Source organism: Tursiops truncatus, chromosome 9 (assembly GCF_011762595.2).
Source record: "Tursiops truncatus isolate mTurTru1 chromosome 9, mTurTru1.mat.Y, whole genome shotgun sequence".
In the NCBI taxonomy this organism is placed as follows: Eukaryota; Metazoa; Chordata; class Mammalia; order Artiodactyla; family Delphinidae; genus Tursiops; species Tursiops truncatus.
This window is the reverse complement of record NC_047042.1, coordinates 93,234,549-93,254,288: the sequence shown is the minus strand read 5'-3', so window position 1 is coordinate 93,254,288 and position 19,740 is coordinate 93,234,549. Positions and strand designations below refer to the sequence as shown.

The following is a 19,740-nucleotide window of genomic DNA, read 5'->3' as shown; positions in this document are numbered from 1 at the left end:
CACGACTGTCTTAACACAGAAAAGGAAATAGCAGCCCTATAAGGTATCCAGGAACCTAGCCAATGGTATTGACATGAATGAATCCGAGGTGGCCCTTACTCACCAATGCTTTGCCCATCATCCCAGAAGAGCCAACCTTCAGCAGTCCCCTCATCATCCAAGGCAACCTTGAAGCCTGTGAATTTCTGACGGCTGCAGTGACGGAGGAAAGAGACTTTGGGTAAAAACAAAGCCACAGCCACAAACCCAGCTTCTTCATAAAAACATAAAGGAAGTGCTTCATGATATAAAGACTGGGTACTGGGCTTCCGGAGACGTGGGATCTAGTTCTAGTTCTGTCTCCATAAGCTCTACAACTTCATGTCAGGAATGAATGAATGAATCAAAGGGAATTTTCCTTTAAGGCTGTATAAGCTCATAGGAGATCTACAATCTCTACAAAAAGCTACAAGCAAACTCACTGGCTTCCTTCCTTTCTCCACTGTGAGGAAAAGCCTAGTGCTTCAATCTTTCTTCTTTCATGACCTAATGTCCACATGTACAGGGAGTTCTGTTTACAGATGTCCTAAGTTCTTCAGTTTTCAACAGAATTTTTGCAATAAAATGAGTAGGGCTCCAAGAATTTTAGTCTGACATCAGACATACATGTATTTTAGTCCCTGCTCAACTCCTTACTAACTGTGTGACTCTGAGTTAATCACTTAGCCTCCTGAAGCCTCTCTTTGCTAATCTGAAAAATGGGGATGATAACAGTACTTACACCATAGGGCTTATCTTTCCTTTTGTTAGGAAAAATAGATAATCTCCAAATAGAAATCTCCATGTTAGTACAGTTCTAGGCACAGAGCAAGCATTCACCTGCTGTTGGCTATTATCAATTATTATATAGGTCTAGAATACATAGGCTATATATTAGGTCTAGAATTTTTAAATCTCGCATGTAAGGGATCTCAGCCTCAGTTGCCATATGGCTTACACAATTTTTCAGCAGTAATTTTCTTAGCAAAGAGTCAATTATGATCCAGTCTTTTAAAACTAGCATGAACCATGGTTGCTCTCCTGTTTGACTTCTACCTCAAATGTCACTAATGAGACCTAATAGCACACCCACTTAGATCTAAAATAGCTGTTAATTAAGAATTGTTCAGAGTAGAGAATCCAAAAAAAGGTTAAAATGCAAACAAGTAAGCAAGCAAGCAAGCAAAACTGTTTAGTAAAAGTGCTCTGGGGCCCGAGGGTGCGGTTTACGGATTGGTGGGCTTCACCAGGATCTGGGCTGCCTGGCGTGGAAGGGAGAAACGTGACGCCCTCCCTCACCTTAAGTGGGTGTTCTGTGCAGGCTCTTGCCAGGGCAGGATGTAGCCCCCACGGACATGGAGATTAATGTGGTCAAGAGGCGCTGGCAAGGTCTTCCACTCTCCCCGGGCTTGAATGTCCACACCCTGTGGGCCAGAAGAAGGTGATGGAGAGAACACATCTGCCCGAATGATGCATTTACCAGACATCTTGTCCATGCTCGGAACCTGCTGCCTGTTCAGGACCTGTTATCACACTTTTCCACGCTCGCCCAGCTGCTCTACGGGATCGAGAGCTGCTGCCAGGGCATCATGTCAGGGTCTCTTGTCTTTGGGGGCTTCTGCTGTACACACCCCATGAGATTGCAGCTGCCTCTCACCCTACCCTTACCCCATATCCTGTTTCTGCGTAGGAAGTACTGCTAGAGGAGGCTGAGCGAGCCTTCTTTCTTTCTGTTCGGCTCCCGATTCACTCCCCCAAAGACACGTTCCCTTTGTTTTGTCCCATCTCGGCCTCCGTCTCCCTCCACTGCCCCTCACCCCACCCTCATTAACACCTTTGACTCCTACTTGACAGAAATAATTAAAGTGAACTGCCTTACTTCACAAATCCTTATCTTTAACTCATTACATCTTCCTTTATGTTTCACATCTTGATCTTGCCTGTGACAGGGAGAAGCATCTCTCACCCCAGGCCATAAACCTCGATTCCTAAGAAACCGTCCTCCCTCACGTTCTCAGCCTAGAGCAAGACTTCTCGAATTCAGCACTGTGGACGTTCTGGGCCAGATAACCCTGTTCTGTGGGCACTGTTCTGTGCTTTCTAGATGTTGACCGGTGTCCATCCACTAGATGGACAAATTTTTATCAGCAAAGATATATAACAGGTTGTTAATGGGGGTTAGCTTTAGAAGGGGGACCAAGGACTGGGAGAATAGTGAATTTTACTTTCCGTTTTCCCTTTTCCAATATTTGAATTTTTACCAGTGGAGGGATTTTTACTTTGCTAATTTTTTGGCACCCCATCTGTCTTTCAGGGTACCTTTCCAGTCCATATTCCTCTGATATCTTCCATCCTTTAACCAGTATACTTGCATTTCTTCTTCCTCTAAATTTCTACACTATATTTTAATATTCCACAGTGTTCCTTATATCGAAGGTTTTTTTTTTTTTTTTTGGTTCACAGGCCTCTCACTGTTGTGGCCTCTCCCGTTGCGGAGCACAGGCTCCGGACACGCAGGCTCAGCGGTCATGGCTCATGGGCCCAGCCGCTCCGCGGCATGTGGGATCTTCCCAGACCGGGGCACAAACCCGTGTCCCTTGCATCGGCAGGTGGACTCTCAACCACTGCGCCACCAGGGAAGCCCTCGAATGATTTTTTAATTTTTATTTTATATTGGAGTATAGTTAATTAATAATGTTTTGTTAGTTTCAGGTATACAGCAAAGAGATTCAGTTATACAAATACATGTATCTATTCCTTTTCCAAATTCTTTTCCCATTTAGGTTATTACAGAGTATTAAGCAGAGTTCCCTGTGTTATACAGTAGGTTCCTTAACTTGTTCCTTTTCACATGACCAGATGGTGAAATAGGTCTCATACACTTTGTGTATCCTCTAGAATAGGGATTAACAAATTTCACCTTTAAAGGGTCAGATAGGATATATTTTACACTTTGTGGGCCAGATAGCCTCTGATGAAACTACTCAAAACTACTTGATTCTAATTAAACATCAAAATTTTATATTTTTCTAAATGGCTTGTTCCATCAACATTTGGCTTCCTATGTTTTGTTTTGTCTCAAAAAGAAACAAAAAAAGTTGAAAGACTCAATCAAAGCTATTTTCTATTTAAAAGCCATGTATAAAACCAGCAATTCCAGGAAGCTTTTCTCTTCTTTGAGAGCCCTCACACTTCACTTTCTTGTATAATTATGTACATATGTATTAGTGTTTATAACATGCAAATATTAGCTCCAGATTAGATGGTGAACTCCATAGGGAAACTTCTCCAGTATATACCACACCCAGAGCTCAGTATGGTGGTTTGCACCTGGGCAAGGTTGGGACTAGAGTGAGATGTGTCAGGTGCGTAGGATGCACCATTTAAGAAGGCACTTACTCTCAGCATCCTGCAAACACAGGGGCCGCCTTAAAAAGGAGCGCCTCCTTAAACCGTGTGCCCTAGGCACCTTACTTGCTTCACCCTGGCCCTGGCCCCGCACCCAGGAGCCTCAGTGTACTCAGAGTGACTGCCTGTTAGTGACTAAGCCAGTCAACATGCAAACTCAGGACAAAGGCTTCACTCACTTAAAGGAAGTTGGCTGCTCCATCCCAGAAAGCCCTCGCTGGGAAGCACAGCGCAGTCTTAACCTACTGCCAACCAGAGGACAGATCCAGCTCAGGAAAAAAGGGCGTGTCAGGGAGGACTCAGGGCTCCATAAGACAGAGAAGAAAAGGAACAAAATTTCCATTGTCCTTGCAGGGTTTTCACCCAGTTCCACTACAAATGGCTCGGCTGAAAGGGCCCAGAGCACGCTCTGCCTCTTGTCCTCCTGCTGTTATCCTTTTGCTGTATTTCTAGTTTGCTGCTTTGCTCTGCTCAGAAAAGTCAGGAGAGGAGGACACTACCTACGATTGTTCCTCAAGAATCATACTCTGGATTTCCCTGGTGCTCCAGTGGTTAAGAATCCACCTGCCGGGCTTCCCAGGTGGCGCAGTGGTTGAGAGTCCACCTGCGGGTGCAGGGGACGCAGGTTCGTGCCCTGGTCCGGGAAGATCCCACATGCCGCGGAGCAGCTGGGCCCGTGAGCTATGGCCGCTGAGCCTGCGCATCCGGAGCCTGTGCTCCACAACGGGAGAGGCCACAACAGTGGGAGGCCCACGTACCGGAAAAAAAAAAAAAAAGAATCCACCTGCCAATGCAGGGGACACAGGTTCAATCCCTGGCCCGGGAAGATCCCACATGCCATGGAGCAACTAAACCTGTGAGCCACAACTACTGAGCCTGTGCTCTAGAGCCCTCGAGCCACAACTACTGAGCCTGCGTGCCACAACTACTGAAGCCCGTGTGCCTAGAGCCCGTGCTCCACAACAAGAGAAGCCACCGCAATACGAAGCCCACACACCGCAACGAAGAGTAGCTCCCGCTCGCCGCAACTAGAGAAAGCCTGTGCGCAGCAATGAAGACCCAATGTAGTCAAAAATGAATTAAATTAATAAACTTATTAAAAACAAATCAAACTCTGACTTGTCTGTGTCCCTGCAAAAGAACACTGCTTGTACCAATTTACATTCCCACCAACAGTGTAGGAGGGCTCCCTTTTCTCCACATCCTCTCCAGCATTTATTGTTTGTAGATTTTTTGATGATGGCCATTCTGACTGGTGTGAGGTGATACCTCATTGTAGTTTTGATTTGCATTTCTCTAGTAATTGGTACAGCCACTATGGAAAACAGTATGGGGGTTTCTTAAAAAACTAAAAATAGAACTACCATATGACCAGGAATCCCACTCCTAGGCATACACAAAAGAAAACCATAATTCGGAAGGATACATGAACCCCAATGTTCACTGCAGCACTATTCACAATAGCCAGGACACAGAAGCAACCTAAATATCCATCAACGGAGGAATGGATAAAGAAGATGTGGTACATATATACAGTGGAATGTTACTCCATCATAAAAAAGAACAAAATAATGCCATTTGCAGCAACATGGATGGACCTAGAGATTGTCATACTGAGTGAAGTAAGTCAGACAGAGAAAGACAAATATATGATATCGCTTATATGTGGAGTCTAAAAAAAGGCTACAAATTAACTGATCTACAAAACAGAAATAGAGTTACAGATGTAGAAAATAAACTTTTGGTTATCAGGGGGTAAGGGAGAGGAGCGATAAATTGGAAGATTGGAATTGACATAAATACACTACTATATATACAATAGAAAACTAATAAGGACCTACTGTATAGCACAGGGAACTCTACTCAATACTCTGTAATGGCCTATATGGGAAAAGAATCTAAAAAAGAGTGGATATATGTATATGTATAACTGACTCACTTTGCCGTACACCTGAAACTAACACAACATTATAAATCAACTGTACTCCAATAAAAATTGAAAAAAAAAAAAAGAAAGAACACTGCTTGAAGCTTCTGTGAAAGACTGTTTTCCCAACTTAGTCTCTGGGGTTCAGACTAGCCCAGAAAAGTCATATGACAGAGAAGGCTGTGTTCCTTCCCCATTTCTAAATGCATTTGCATCACACCAGCTCACAAAAGTCAGGCCTTATACCTCTGTGTACATTTTACATACTGCCTAGGGCCTTGCTTACCTTAGGAAAGTACATTTAACAACTCCTCTTTGGGCATCTATGCTATAAAAGAAGGTATTATGTAAAAAGACAGAGGGGAAAAGGCTCCTAATACTTATGAACTTCCAGTCTAGCAGGGAGAATATAAACAAAAACCATAGCTTCCAGCACAACTTCAAGCATTTACCAGTGTCCGCCATTTTACACCACTGTGAATAGTGGTGGTATGAGGAAAGATAAAAACTAACACATAAAGAACACCCACAAAAAGCCAGGCACTACAGCAGATGCTTTCACACATTTCAGAACAATTCTGTGAGGGAAGCGGTCTTTCCCCACGTGGAGGTGAGAAAAATGAGGCTACAAGGTTAAAAGTGACATGTCCAAGACACACAACAAGTGGGTTACGGAGCCAGAATTTGACCTGAGGTCTGTCAGCTTCTAAAGCCTGTGCATGCTATCATTTCCCCAGGTTGTATAGAAACAATCAGAAAAACCTACCGTGTAGTAATCATACCAGCGGGCTCTAGGGAAATACGCAGTGACATTTCTGGCGTTCTAAAATTAAACAACAAAAAAAACAAGGCATGAGCAGTAGGCTCAGCTCTCTAGGGCAGAGTAACCATTTGCATAGTAAAGGGGTCAAAACAACGTAGTGGCCTTGGACCCACAGGCCTCTTCTCTCTAGAGGTCACCAGTGTTGGGAAAGGCTCCCTTCTCTGATCCCTTCTCAAACTGGGGAGATCTGCCTAACCAAAAATGGTGGCTTCTGTAAAACCCTTTGGGATCCGGGACTTAAGGGGGGAAAAAACATCATCATTTACTTATAGACTTATCCCATACCCTCTCTAAAGAGACAAACTGAGGCTGGGTCTAGAGCAGAAAAAAAATTTGTAGGTTTACCGCACCAATACTTCAGAAATTATGATTAGTGCAGTAAGTTTTGGAGAAGATCCGGTTAACTGTTACTTTAATCAGAAGCCTAATCATTGATAAATGAAGTAAAGAAAGGGCTGCCTGAGGACCTCTTTTGGAGGAAGGGAAGAGCTAGCCAGCAACAAAAGTATACACATTGCTACAAACAATCCTTCTGAAAAGTTTTGTTTTAATGGTGATAGAGGATAGCAAGGATTTCCTTATAGTACTGTCCCCACCTGACTCATACTCCTTCTTTCAGTTAAAGAAGAAATGGTTATATCTTCAAATATATCAAAGGGTTTTTTCCTTCTTGATTATCCAATGAATCAGAATTCGTTATACTGATTTTAAAGATGAGGGAGCTGAGGACCAGAACACCTAAGTAATGAACTTCAGCTCAGAGGGAGAGGAAGAGACAGAGGTAGAATAAGAAACCACATCTCAGGACCCCATCAGATGAGGCCTCTTCTCTTCGACTAGTCACCGGCCTCATAGCTGGGATCCTCTATTCGTCAGAGGCCTCCATACTCACAGGCTCCAGGACAGGGCTGACCAGGAAGGCTGGGCCCAGAAGGAACTGACTGTCTACATCCCAGGTCACCTGGTCTGACACAAACCTGGAGAGGGAAACCAAGGTACCACAGTTAGGACCCCTACAGGACTCCAGATGGAGGCCTTGAAGAAACTCCTCAAGTTCAGACCCAAGTTGGAAATCCAGCCGCATCCTATGCCATCCTTTATTCTTCCCCTAGGTCAACCTTAATTAGACACATGCTTACTTTCTACATGTCATGTTCTTCAAACCCCAGAAATGGCTGGATCTAGACACGTTCTCACCTATCAATGTCTCCACACGTTTCTTAACCACAGCACATTTTAACACAAGAATGGTCTCCATTCCTCAGATATCCCCCTGGATTCGTGACCTGAGCTACTATAAAGGATACGTAGGTCTTTACAGGCCCAAATTAGAAAGAAATTATTCTGTATTGTACTGTATATCATTTTGAAATTTTTCAAAAAAAATCAGTAGTCTTTTACCAAAGATCTAAGGTGTGACTGACACCATGCTAAAAGGAGTCATAACGTACGGTCTGTGCCTAGAGAGCTTTTGGCAAAGGCAGTCATGTCTTTAATTTGGAAGAATTGTTTTCTTCAACTGCCACCATATAGAATAAAATTATCACTTAGTCTTTGGTATCCTCGCTATATACTCACTCATGGAGAAGAGGCCGCACGACAGTGCTGCCCTCCGTGTTGGCCCTGTGCATCAGGGTGTACAGATATGGCAACAGGGTGTATCTGGTCTGCAGGACACTTCTGGAGATATTCACAAAGGTAGAATCCCAGGACACAGGGTCTTGCCTCTAAGGAGAAAAAAAAGTGTTCAGGGCTCAACTTAGGGGACCTGGGGGACGTAAGGAGATAACTGAACATTTATTCCAAATGAAGATCAAACAAAGCTAAACCAACGATGACTATAGATGAGACTCAAAGAATATTTTTAATAGACCAAAAGAGGTCACTGAAGCTTTCCCAGGACAGCTGAAAAAATTCCCCATAAGAAATGGGGGATGGGGTATATATTTGGTACAGTGCCCAAACTGAAAGAATACTGATTCATTGAAACATGAGGATTTTTTCATGTACTTGTTGGCTATTTGTATATCTTCTTTGGAAAAATGTCTATTCAGTTCCTCTGCCCATTTTTAAATCAGATTTTTTTTTTTTTTTTGCTATTGAGTTGTATGAGTGCCTTATATATTTTAGACATTAACCCTTTATCAGATACATAGTTTGCAAGTATTTTCTCCCAATCTGTGGGTTGTCTTTTCATTTTGTTGATTCCATGCAGAAGCTTTTTAGTGTGATGTAGTCCCACTTTTTAAATTTTGCTTCTGTTCTTTGTGCTTTTGGTGTCATATCAAAAAAAAAATTGCCAAGAACAATGTCATGTAGATTTTTCCCTATGTTTTCTTCTAGGAGTTTTATGGTTTCAGGTCTTAATCCATTTTGAGTTAATTTTTTGTGAGTGTGGTAAGATTTGAGTTATTTTTGTGAGTGTGCCTGTGATTATCTAGTTTTACCAACATCATGCATTAAAGAGACTATGTTTTCTCCACAGAGTATTTTTGGCTCTCTTGTCAAATATTAGTTGACAGTACATGCGAAGGTTTATTTCTGGGCTCTGATTCTGTTCCATTGGTCTATTAGTCTATTTTTTATGCCAATATCATACTGTTTTGATTACTAGACCATGTACTTTTGATTATTATAGCTTTGTAATATAGTTTGAAATCAGGAGGTCTGACGCCTCTAGCTTTGTTCTTCCTCAGGACTGCTTTAGCTGTCTGTGGTCTTTTGTAATTCCATACAACTTTTAGGATTTTTTTTCTATTTCCGTGAAAAATCACATTAGAATTTTGATTGGAATTACATTGACTTCATAGATGGTTTTAGTATGGACATTTTAACAATGTTAATTCTTCTGTTCCATGAACACAAAATATTTTTCCACTTGTCTCTTTCATCAATGTCTTACAGTTTTCAGTGTACAGATCTTTCACCTTCTTGGTTAAGTTTACTGCTAAGTACTTTATTGTGTTCTGATGCTATTGTGAATGGGATTGTTTTCTTTATTCCTTTTTCAGATATTTCACTGTTAGTGTATAGAAAGGCAATTGATTTCTGTATGTTGATTTTATATTGTGCAACTTCACTGAATTCATTGATTAGTTTCTAATAGTTTTTTGGTGACATCTTTAGGATTTTCTGTATATAAGATCATATAAACTGTAAACAGAGACCATTTTACTTCTTCCCTTCTGATTTGAATGCTTTTTTTTTTCTCATCTGATGGCTCTGACTAGGACTTCCAGTACTATGTTGAATAGGAGTAGTGAGAATGGGAACCCTTGTCTTTGTCCTGATCTTGAGAAAAAGCTTTCAACTTTTCACTGTTGAGTATAATATTAGCTGTGAGCTTGTCATATACGGCCTTTATTATGTTGAGGTACATTCCTTCTATACTCAATTTGTTGAGAGTTTTTAATCATGAAAGGATGTTGTATTTGTCAAGTCTTTTTTCTTCCTGCACCTATTAAGATGATCATATGACTTTTATCTTTTATTTTATTAATGTGGTATATCACATGATTTGCATATATTGAACCATCCTTGCATCCCACGGTTAAACCCCACTTGATCATGATGCATCATTCTTTCAGTGTGCTGTCAAATTCATTGTACTAATATTCTGTTAAAACTTTTTAGAACTATATTCATCAGGGATATTGGCCTGTTTTTCTTTCCTTGTAGTATATTGGCTTCTTTTTCTTTTCTTGTAGTGTCCTTATCTGCTTATGTATCAGGGTAATGCTGTTCTTGTAAAATTAGTTTGGCAGTGTTCCCAAACCTTTAATTTTTTGGAGGTGAGAAGTATTGGCATTAATTCTTTTTAAAATGTTTTACAGACTTCACCAGGGAAACCATCTGGTCCTGGGCTCTTCTTTGTTGGGAGATTTTTGATTACTGATCTCCTTACTCATTACTGGTCTGTTCAGATTTTCTAGCTCTTCATAATTCAGTCTTGGTAGGTTCATGTTTTTAGAAATTTATCCATTTCAACCAGGTTGTCCAATTTGTCAGTATATAATTGTTCATAGTAGTCTCTTATGATCTTTTATATTTCTGTGGTATCAGTTATAATGTCTCCTTTTTCATTTACAATTTTATTTATATTTGAGCTTCCTCTGTTTTTGTCTTAAGAAATCTAGCTAAAGGGTTGTCAATTTTGTTTATCTTTTCAAAGAACCAGCTCTTAGTTTCATTGATCTATTTTCTGGTCTCTATTTTATTTATTTCTGCTCTAATCTTTGTTATTTCCATTCTTCTGCTAACTTTGGGCTTAGTTTGTTTTTCTTTTGCTAGCTCCTTGAGGTGTAAAGTTAGGCTGCTTATTTGATATCTTTCCTTTTTCTATAAACTTCCCTCTTAGGACTTGGAATGGTAGTTATCAGCGGCTGGGAGGTGAGAGAAATGGGGAGATGTTGGTCAAAGAGTAAAAACTTCTTGTTATAAATTAAATATTTCTGGCGATATAATGTACAGCATGGTATCCATAGTTAACAATACTGTATTATACACTTGAAAGTTGCTAAGAGCGTAGATATTAAATGTTCTCACAACAAAAAAGAAATGGTAATTATGTGACATGATGGAAGTGTTAACTGACCCTACTGTGATAATCATTTCACAATATATAAGTATATCAAATTTAAAAAAAGAAACATGAGGGTTTAACGGTTTTGAAGATGTCTTTGGGGAATACAGACTACATTACTTGTAGTTCAAAAAGGGAGTCTGTGTTCCTGGTGACACAGAACTTCTGAGCTCTGAGCTCAATGTCCTACCCTGGCCCCAATGCTGTTGTGGTTCCTCGAGAAGGGGTAAAAGGCCCCCAGCTGCATCCAGCGAGCACACATTTCATATTCAGCATCTTGAAAGAATCCACAAATATCTGCTCCTGTCTGAAACAGGGTAGAATAAAATGGGCCCATTAATGATTTCTGAAAGATATCACCATCTGCTTGGTGATTAGGAGTAATCCAAAGGACACTTACAAAGGATATGCCAAAGAGGCTAAACTCCATCATGCCTGCAACGAGAACCACAGCTGTGTCAGACAAGGCACTCATGACCTGCCTCCTCTTCCCTCCTTGGAGAAGCCTTGATCGAAGACCCCAACTCCTCTCCTCTCCCAGCAGCCCACACACCAATGATAGATTTCCTCAGCTGGTCCCACGCGGCCGTGTTGTCACCCAGCCAGTGTCCTCCCCAGCGGCCAGAAGAAGGAAAAGTGGAGCGAGTGATGACGATCCCTCGCTGTCCCGTCACCTCCTGCACAGCTCTGCTCGGAGGGGAACAAGGGGGTGATTTAGGGCACAGCAGGTGAGGAAAGGCCACAAACCTTCTCCTCCCAGAGCTCCTGAGCCTAGGGCATGGTGACAAAATATCTCCTGTGTCACAGAAGGGAATATGGAAATCTAAGCCATGAGGTTCCTCACTGACTGACTCCATATCATGGTGATAATATTAAACGTTGTGTCTTTACATTGTGTTTTATAGTGTTTCATATAAAAAAAACACTTCACAATGTAATAAACTCACCAGATCACCTAAAAATAATAGGTAATCACTAAATTTTGCTATTTATTTACTCAATACTTAGTTTTATATATTTGGGAAAGAAGAAGATGAATTCCTTTATAAGGCTTTCCTTAGGATACTTCTTATTAAGCATGGAATGAGCACACAAAATGGGACAGTGATAATTAAGTAGAACACCAGTTGGCTACCCAACAAGAGTGACAAAAATAAATTCTAATAGAGATGAGTCACTTTTGAAAAAAAGGAAAGAGGTATCCAGTCCTCTGTGTTCCCTTATAATAAGTAAAGTTATTATAGCATCATCCACACTGCGTGATGTCTTATGTCTCCACGTGTATTTCCTCCACTAGGACTATTAGTCTCTTACTTAAATAAGGACCACGCCTTATTTAAATCTGTCCTGCTAACTAGGATCACAGGGTCTGGCTCCATGCTCATGAGTCTTTAATAAATGAGAATTGCGACAGAGCTATAATTAAAGTCTTCTTAACTCTTGGAAGAGGGAATGAAAGGATGAGCAGTGCAGCTTCATCAGTCCCTGGCTGTCCCTGCAGGCTGGCCCGACTGGAGAAGGCAGTTGATGACTCACTCGTACGTGGGTCTGGTCTGGGCCCACCCGTACAGGCTGTGCACGTCGTAGTGCCGCACCGGGGAGCCGTCAGGCAGGAGCTGCTGGCTCTCCATGCACAGGGTCTTGCTGCTCAGGCCCCTGTCCCTGGACTCCAAATCTGAGGAGAAAGATCTAGTGATGTGAAATCCACCCCTGCCTGATCCTGTTTATCCTGGACCTCTCCTCATGGGATCGGACTCTGGATCATAAGACTAACTTGACCCCTGCATGGGTCCCTCTCCTCCCCAGGGGCATGGAAACATGCACAGCTCTGAGCTACAATGGCACTCGCAGGTGTTTTCAACATCCAGGGCCCCGGAGGGTTCCCCGGGAGAAAGCAGGGGCATGGGGGAGAACGCAGTTGTCAAACACTTACTGAGTGACAGGCTCCAACCTAGGCTTTTAACATGTATGTTATTTTATGTCATTCTTATCATAGTTCTATGGAGAAGATATCATTATCTTCCTTTAACAGTTTAAAAAACTGAGATTAGAAAATAGCAAGTAATCTGCTAAAGGTCACACAACTCATAGAGAGTATAATTTCCGGAGCCAAGATATGAACACAAATACAACGCCAAAGTCATTGACTCCATGATAAGGTGAGGCCATTACTTTCCACCCACTGGTGACACAATAAATTCCTGTGGAGGGATTAACATGAGCCTGAAGAAGTAAGACACCTAGCTGTGGGATCCTTCGGAGACATCACCACAGTTAAGTGTTTTTTGAAAAAAAATTTGAGAAACTTACCCAAAGGGGCCAATAACTTGCCCACACCCAACTGGGTAAAGCTCTTGGAGTGTGTTTGTCTTTGGTCCCCCCAAAACCAGAGTGTCAGTCAGGATGTCCCTGAATATCAGGATAAATGTCTGGCTGCTGGACTCTTGCAGCTCATTCCCTGCAGCCATGGCACTGCCAGTAGAGGAGGCCAAGGGTCCTTACATGGCATGTAGGGAGGGTGGTTCAGACAGGCATCCTTGCAGCCTGGAGGGACTGCCCCACTCACGAAGTTTGCCGGTTCATTCATATCCTAGAAATGTCCAACACAGGAATACTTTACTTTTAAAAAGAATTATATACTGTTAACTCAGAGACAAGGAAGCAGAGAATAATTGTTCACCATCCAGTAATTCCACAGATACCAGCCCAGGGAGATTCATCAAATCCAGCTTGAGAAAGATCAGTTAAGCCCTACAGAATGACTGGCTGGTGGATTTGAAAAAAAATTCTCACTCAGGGTGTGAGGCAGGCTCAGTTCCAAGGAATTCCTGGTAATCAGCTTGGAATTCTACAGCAAGAACTTCAGACAAGGTACAAGGTATGAGGAGTATCAGAATGGTCCACTCCAGATTGGAGGAACTGCAGTCTGATATGTCCAAAGTCTTTCTTGGATGACGATTACCCCTTTTGATTAAAGGTCAGTAATACATATGCTTAGGCACACAGAGATAGAAACACACCTATCCCCATGTACACAGACACAAACACACACACTTACAATCCATATGCCATCAAACTTCAAGCTCTTCTCTGGATCCCGTGGATTGGTGTACATTTCTCTCAACTCCCTTTTCCACCATGTGATGGTTGAATTACGGAAAAAGTCTGGGAAGGCCACATAAGCTCGGTATTGCTGTAAAAAGTAAATACAATTTATTTGTCCCGAACAAATATATTAGATAGAAAACAGGCATTTCCTAAAAGCTTAACTCATGCAAAGCCTATACTGTGTGGTGATAGTTAATCCAAAGTTATGAGCTTAAGTAATGTTCTTAGCTTATTTGAAATACAATGAGCTCAAAGAACAGAAATGAGCACAAATGAGACACCTTCTTATCATTTGGAAAGCACCCACGGACTGTTTTCCTCTTTGTATCAACATGAATGGTAGCCATCAACACCCCGAACTCACTTTTTCCATCGTTAGATACCCACCCCTCAACTTCTGTCCTGAGCACTCCTCAAAGACAAAGCATGAGCCAGGGAGACTGCAGCTTGAAAGGGGCAGACAGCAGATGCATTGTCAACAGGTTGTAAAGAAACATCCAGCTGATCCTCTCCTATCTCATTCCCAGTAAGAAAAAAGGGTGAGAGGTAAGACTGCATTTTATTACATAAGACTATCTAACTAATATGTATCTGGGTTTTCTATGGTTTCAGAATCACTTGAAAATTGCAGTTGTGTGTCAACTAAATTGGGAGGACTTAAAGAGGAAGTTTCAACTCCCCTTTCTCTTATCTTCTTCAAATAATAAAAACTGTCTTTATTTTAACCTGGAAAATGGACCCAAGGTATAACTCCTGAACTATAGCCCCTTTGAGAGCAAGGTCCTTGTTGACCTTTGTATTCTCCAACCATGCTTAGCTTAGTAGCTGACATAAGATAAATGTTTAGAGCATAATTGTAAATTCACACCACTTAGCAACAGCAAATATTCTTACATTTCTATATAGCTACGATGCTTGTTATAGAGCTTTATGGTCCTCTGTATGTCTCAGGAAATTGGTTCCTCTGTGTTCATCAGTACATTTCAAGAGTTAAAAAGCTAAATAATGTTGGTGGCAAAAGTGTGGGTGGGGAGGAAACAACAGAAAAAGGACTTGGTCTAGGGCACCTCCAGTACCTAAACATGATAGGCAAAAGGCAAGTGGAATCCAAATGTCTAGAAAAAAGGCCAAAAAGAACACAAAGAAAAAACCAGAAATGGATTAGTGTACAGGGATCCAGCTCACAGAGAACTTCTGAGGTAGTGAGCCACACCACTGAGCATCTCGTGAAAGGGAGGCATGCCAAGGTTGCCTTTTTGTTAGAAAATGGAGGTAGAAACATGGACCCAACAAAACAGAACCTTTCACCAGAAACAGAGAGCTCCAGCTCAGGCAGGGTTAGAAACATGGGGTAGAGGAGGGAAGTGGAGAATTGGAATAAACAGAGTCAATACCAGCCGTGTCCAAGTGATAACTGAATCCCAAATGAGATATAAGTGAGAAACTTGACTATGATTTATTAACCCCACTAAAAGGTGCTCTGACCCTTACCCATGAAATTAAAAATGTTCTGCTGTTCTCCAAGGTACTGGCTCTGCCTCACTCCTGTCTGCATTCCACTTTTGCCTCATTGCTTCTGTCCTCACTTTCCCTAGTCCTCAATTCATGATGTACCCACTTGCATGTCTGGTCCCAGGATTACTTACCACAATCCATTGTGTGCTACCAAGATGCAATTCCTAGGCTCCATGCCAGGCTTACTGTATTAAACATCTAAGCTTCAGATCCAGTGGCCTCAGGCCCACTAATCTCATCAAGTGGGTCTTATTAATATAAATAGTTAAAATCATTCTATCTATTGAGAATATCTTATGTGCTACCTAACAAACATTGCGACCCCCTAATGAAGTATTTCCCATCAGGGGCACAATTGGCATTTAGGGCAGAAGAATTCTTGGCGGAAAATCCCCTGCAATTGGGCATCCCTGGTCACTGCCTACAAAATGTCACTTGGTGCTCCCCTTGCAATAATCAAAACTGTCCCACAGATTTCCAAATGCCCTCAAGGTGGCAGTATTGCCTCTAATGGCCGATGCACTATAGGGCTCACACAGTGGTAGCCAACTTCTTGATTGCTGAAGTGGCCCTCTCCCCAGCATACTGATTTAAAAGTCATGGTACTGCCATAAAAACAGACACATAGACCAGTGGAACAGAACAGCAAGCCCGGAAATGAACCCACACATGTGCAGTCAATCAATCTTTGACAAGGGTGCCAAGAACACAAATGGGGAAAGGACAGTCTTCTGTTAACAGTGTTAGAAAAACGTGGATATGTAGAGAACAAACGTATGGACACCAAGGGGGGAAAGCAGCAGGGGGGGTGAGGGTGGGATGAATCTAAGAAAAAAGAAAAACATGGATATCCACATGCAAAAGAATGAAACTGGACTCCTATCTTACACTGCTCACAAAAATTAATTCAAAATGAATTAAAGACTTAAATGGAAAACCTGAAGCCATAAAACTCCTAGAAGAAAACACAGGAAAAAGCTCCTTGACATTGGTCTTGGCAATGATTTTTTTGGATTTGACACCAAAAGCACAAGCAACAAAAGCAAAAATAAACAAGTGGGATTACATCAAACTAAAAAGCTTCTCCACAGTTAAGGAAACAATCAACAAAATGAAAAGGCAACTTACAGAATGGGAGAAAATGTTTGTAAATCAAATACCTGATGAGTTAATATCGGAAGTATATAAGCTTATACAACTCAATAGCAAAAAAAACAAAAAACAACCCACAAATATATTGATTTAAAAATGGACAAAGGAGGGGCTTCCCTGGTGGCGCAGTGGTTGAGAGTCCGCCTGCCGATGCAGGGGACATGGGTTCATGCCCCAGTCCGGGAAGATCCCACATGCCGCAGAGCAGCTGGGCCCATGAGCCATGGCCGCTGAGCCTGCGCGTCCGGAGCCTGTGCTCCGCAACGGGAAGGGCCACAACAGTGAGAGGCCCGCGTACCGCAAAAAAAAAAAAGGACAAAGGACCTGAACAGACATATTTCCAAAGCAGGCATACAAATGGCCAACAGGTACATGAAAAGGTTCTCAGTAACACTAATCATCAAGGAAATGCAAATCAAAACCACAATCATAATCTGTTAGGACAGCTTTTATGAAAAAGATGAGCGATAACAAGTGTTGGCAAGGATGTGAAGAAAAGGGAACCCTTGTGCACTGCTGGGGGGAATATAAATTGGTATAGCCACTACAGAAAATACTGGGTTAGCAAAAACTTCGTTAGGGTTTTTCCATAAGATGTTATGGAAAAACCAGAACAAACTTTTTGGTCAACCCAATAGTATGGCATTCCCTCAAAAAATTAAAAATAGAACTACTGTATGATCCAGCAATTCTACTTCTGGGTATATATCCTGAAGGAAGCAAAATCAGCATCTTGAAGAGATATCTGTACTCCCATGTTCACTGCAGCATTTATTCACAATAGCCAAGATGTTGAAGTAACGTAAGTGTCTGTCCACACATGAATGGATAAAGAACGTGTGGTGTCTATACATACAATGGAATATTATTCAGCTATGAGAAAGAAGGAAAACCTGCCATTTGCAACAAAATGGATAAACCTAGAAGGCATTATTCTGAGTGAAATAAGCCAGACAGAGAAAGACAAATTCTGTATGATCTCACTTATATGTGGAATCTGAAAAAAAAAAAAAAAAGTTGAACTCATAGAAACAGAGAGTAGAGTGGTGATTACCGGGTGTCAGGGGGTGGAGGAAATGAGGAGATGCTGGTCAAAGGTGGCAAGCCTTCATTTCTAAGATGAATACATTTCGGAGCCTAATGTACAACATGGCGATTGTCGTTAATAATACTGTATCGTATACTTAAAAGCTGCTAAGAGAGTAGATCTTAAACATTCTCACCACACAGTACACAAATGGCAACTAGGTGAAATGATGGATGCGTCACTTAACCTGATTCTCATAATCATTTCATGATATATATGTATATCAAATTATCACATTGTACACTTTACATATATACAATTTTATTTGTCAATTATATGCCGTTAAGCTGGTGGAAAATAGTAAAAACTAAATAAATAAAGTCAAGGAGCCCATGACCCTGAACTTCTCTGGCAGATTCCCATGTCCATGTGGGCTGCCTGGACCATGAAACTTCAAGTGATCTTCTGTGAGAAGCAACAGAGATTACAGCAAGCTAGGTTCTCTCCCTTGGATCCTCACCTGAGATCCATTACAAGTAAGAACCTGTTTCCAGAAGACTGAAAGTTTTAACATATGGCTGGAAACTGGGAGATAAGATCAAAGTTGGGAAACCCAAGGAAAGATGGGGGGATTTATAAGAGAGAAGATGGAAAAGCCTGTCCATGAAAAAAAAGAGGTATAGAGAAAATTACCCAATCACTGAAGACAGGCGTGGGAGACTGTTTAAAAGGGATACGCAAGGCAAAAACAACAATAATGAAAACAATAAATACACTAATTCAGGCAAAAGGCACTGTTTCTTCGAGGTATCATTCAGCGGAAATTTCATGGATGTTTGCAATCTGAAAGCCTTGGATTGGAAATCACCACTCTGTCACCTAAAAGCATGGACAGAAGTAATTTAAGCTCTCTGAGTCTTAGTTATGCAAAGTATAATAATATCTACCTCCCAACTGCGGTAAAATATTGCATGTAAAGTGACTGGCACACAGACAGACACACAGGACATGTTCCCTACGTAAGTTTCCTCATCTCGCGCCCATGCCCATGCCATGGGGGTGTCCAGTATCCTAAGTGTGGCTGCACCTTCCTGGCAACACTGATTTCACCCAACATCCATACAGGCCCTTTACCTCCACTTGACTTTCCCAGTCTAGAGAACTGTTGATAACAATATCAGGAAAATCAGGCCAGACCTGTGAAGAGAAAAATGTTTAAAAGCAATGCACTAGATAATCTCTCTTACTTAGCATTTCCTAAGAAACTATAAACCATGTCCTAGAGGTGATAATTTGATTTTCTTGTAGGGCTGATCTAAAGAAAAGTGGGTCTCACAATGCACAAACATTCCTTTAAAATTCCTTAACAGTGGTGACAAAGACTGATGGAGAAAATGACAACTTCTGACCTCAGAGTCCAAACAGAAAAGAAAAAAAAAAATGTACAAACACATTAACAGTGTGGGGATTAGTGGCTCACTGCTCAGAGCATACCTTTCCCCAAACAATGCTTCCATCATTCGGATCTTTGATGAAGACATCATCCTCCACACCCCGCGTGAAAGGGGGATAGGGCTTTGTCTCGTTGCCAGAAATGGCTGGGTCCTGAAATCAAAGCACAGGTCAGGTGAGAAAACCAAAGCCAGGGTAGAAAAATGGAGAACTCTTCAAAAGCGGAGCCATCAGCTTCCACCTGAGCTGTAGAGCTTCTGTGAATCCAGGGAAATACACTTTTCTTACTGAACCTCAACTTCTCTATTCATAGCATGGAAGAAAACACAAGTATAAAGCTTTCTGCACCAAATCCCATTCACTCTTCCAAACAGACTCTGCCCATTCACACAGGGACTCACCAGAATGAGGATGACCCGCATCCCGTCGGCCTTCATTCGAGTAATCAGAGCTGGAAGCCCCTCAAACTCGGGGCTGAGGGTGAAGTCCAGCTGCCGCTCCATGTAGTCGATGTCCGCGTACTGCACGTCCTGGAGGAGGACAAAGGAAACTTGCAAAAGCCCAGGTTCTACGTGAGAACAACGCTCCACTAACCAATGGTGAATTTCAGTCGGCATCTTTTTGATTCTTTCAAATCCCACCTCTGTTATTTGTTAGGTATTAGGTTCTGGAAAATTCACCTAATTTTCAAATTTTGAGTCGTAAAATAGAAAAAAACTAAATTTGCA

The 19,740-nt window shown here is 41.7% G+C and overlaps 1 protein-coding gene across 4 annotated transcripts in view; it reads right to left on the bottom strand.

The window, feature by feature from the left end:
* Positions 1-19,740, bottom strand: part of MGAM (maltase-glucoamylase) — a 129,917-nt gene that overhangs the window by 7,991 nt on the left and 102,186 nt on the right. For 3 of the 4 annotated variants that reach the window (XM_033863383.2, XM_073810020.1, XM_019933851.3), the window contains 14 exons: positions 19,414-19,542; positions 19,055-19,165; positions 18,695-18,757; positions 13,817-13,951; positions 13,261-13,348; positions 12,295-12,433; positions 11,312-11,445; positions 11,159-11,193; positions 10,949-11,065; positions 7,755-7,903; positions 7,069-7,153; positions 6,120-6,176; positions 1,318-1,442; positions 104-192 (listed from right to left, as the gene is read on the bottom strand). In XM_033863383.2, coding sequence (XP_033719274.1) covers positions 104-192; positions 1,318-1,442; positions 6,120-6,176; positions 7,069-7,153; positions 7,755-7,903; positions 10,949-11,065; positions 11,159-11,193; positions 11,312-11,445; positions 12,295-12,433; positions 13,261-13,348; positions 13,817-13,951; positions 18,695-18,757; positions 19,055-19,165; positions 19,414-19,542 — 1,456 coding nt within the window. The remainder of the gene's footprint in view (positions 1-103; positions 193-1,317; positions 1,443-6,119; positions 6,177-7,068; positions 7,154-7,754; positions 7,904-10,948; positions 11,066-11,158; positions 11,194-11,311; positions 11,446-12,294; positions 12,434-13,260; positions 13,349-13,816; positions 13,952-18,694; positions 18,758-19,054; positions 19,166-19,413; positions 19,543-19,740) is intronic. The other variant, XR_012334124.1, reaches the window with a different exon arrangement.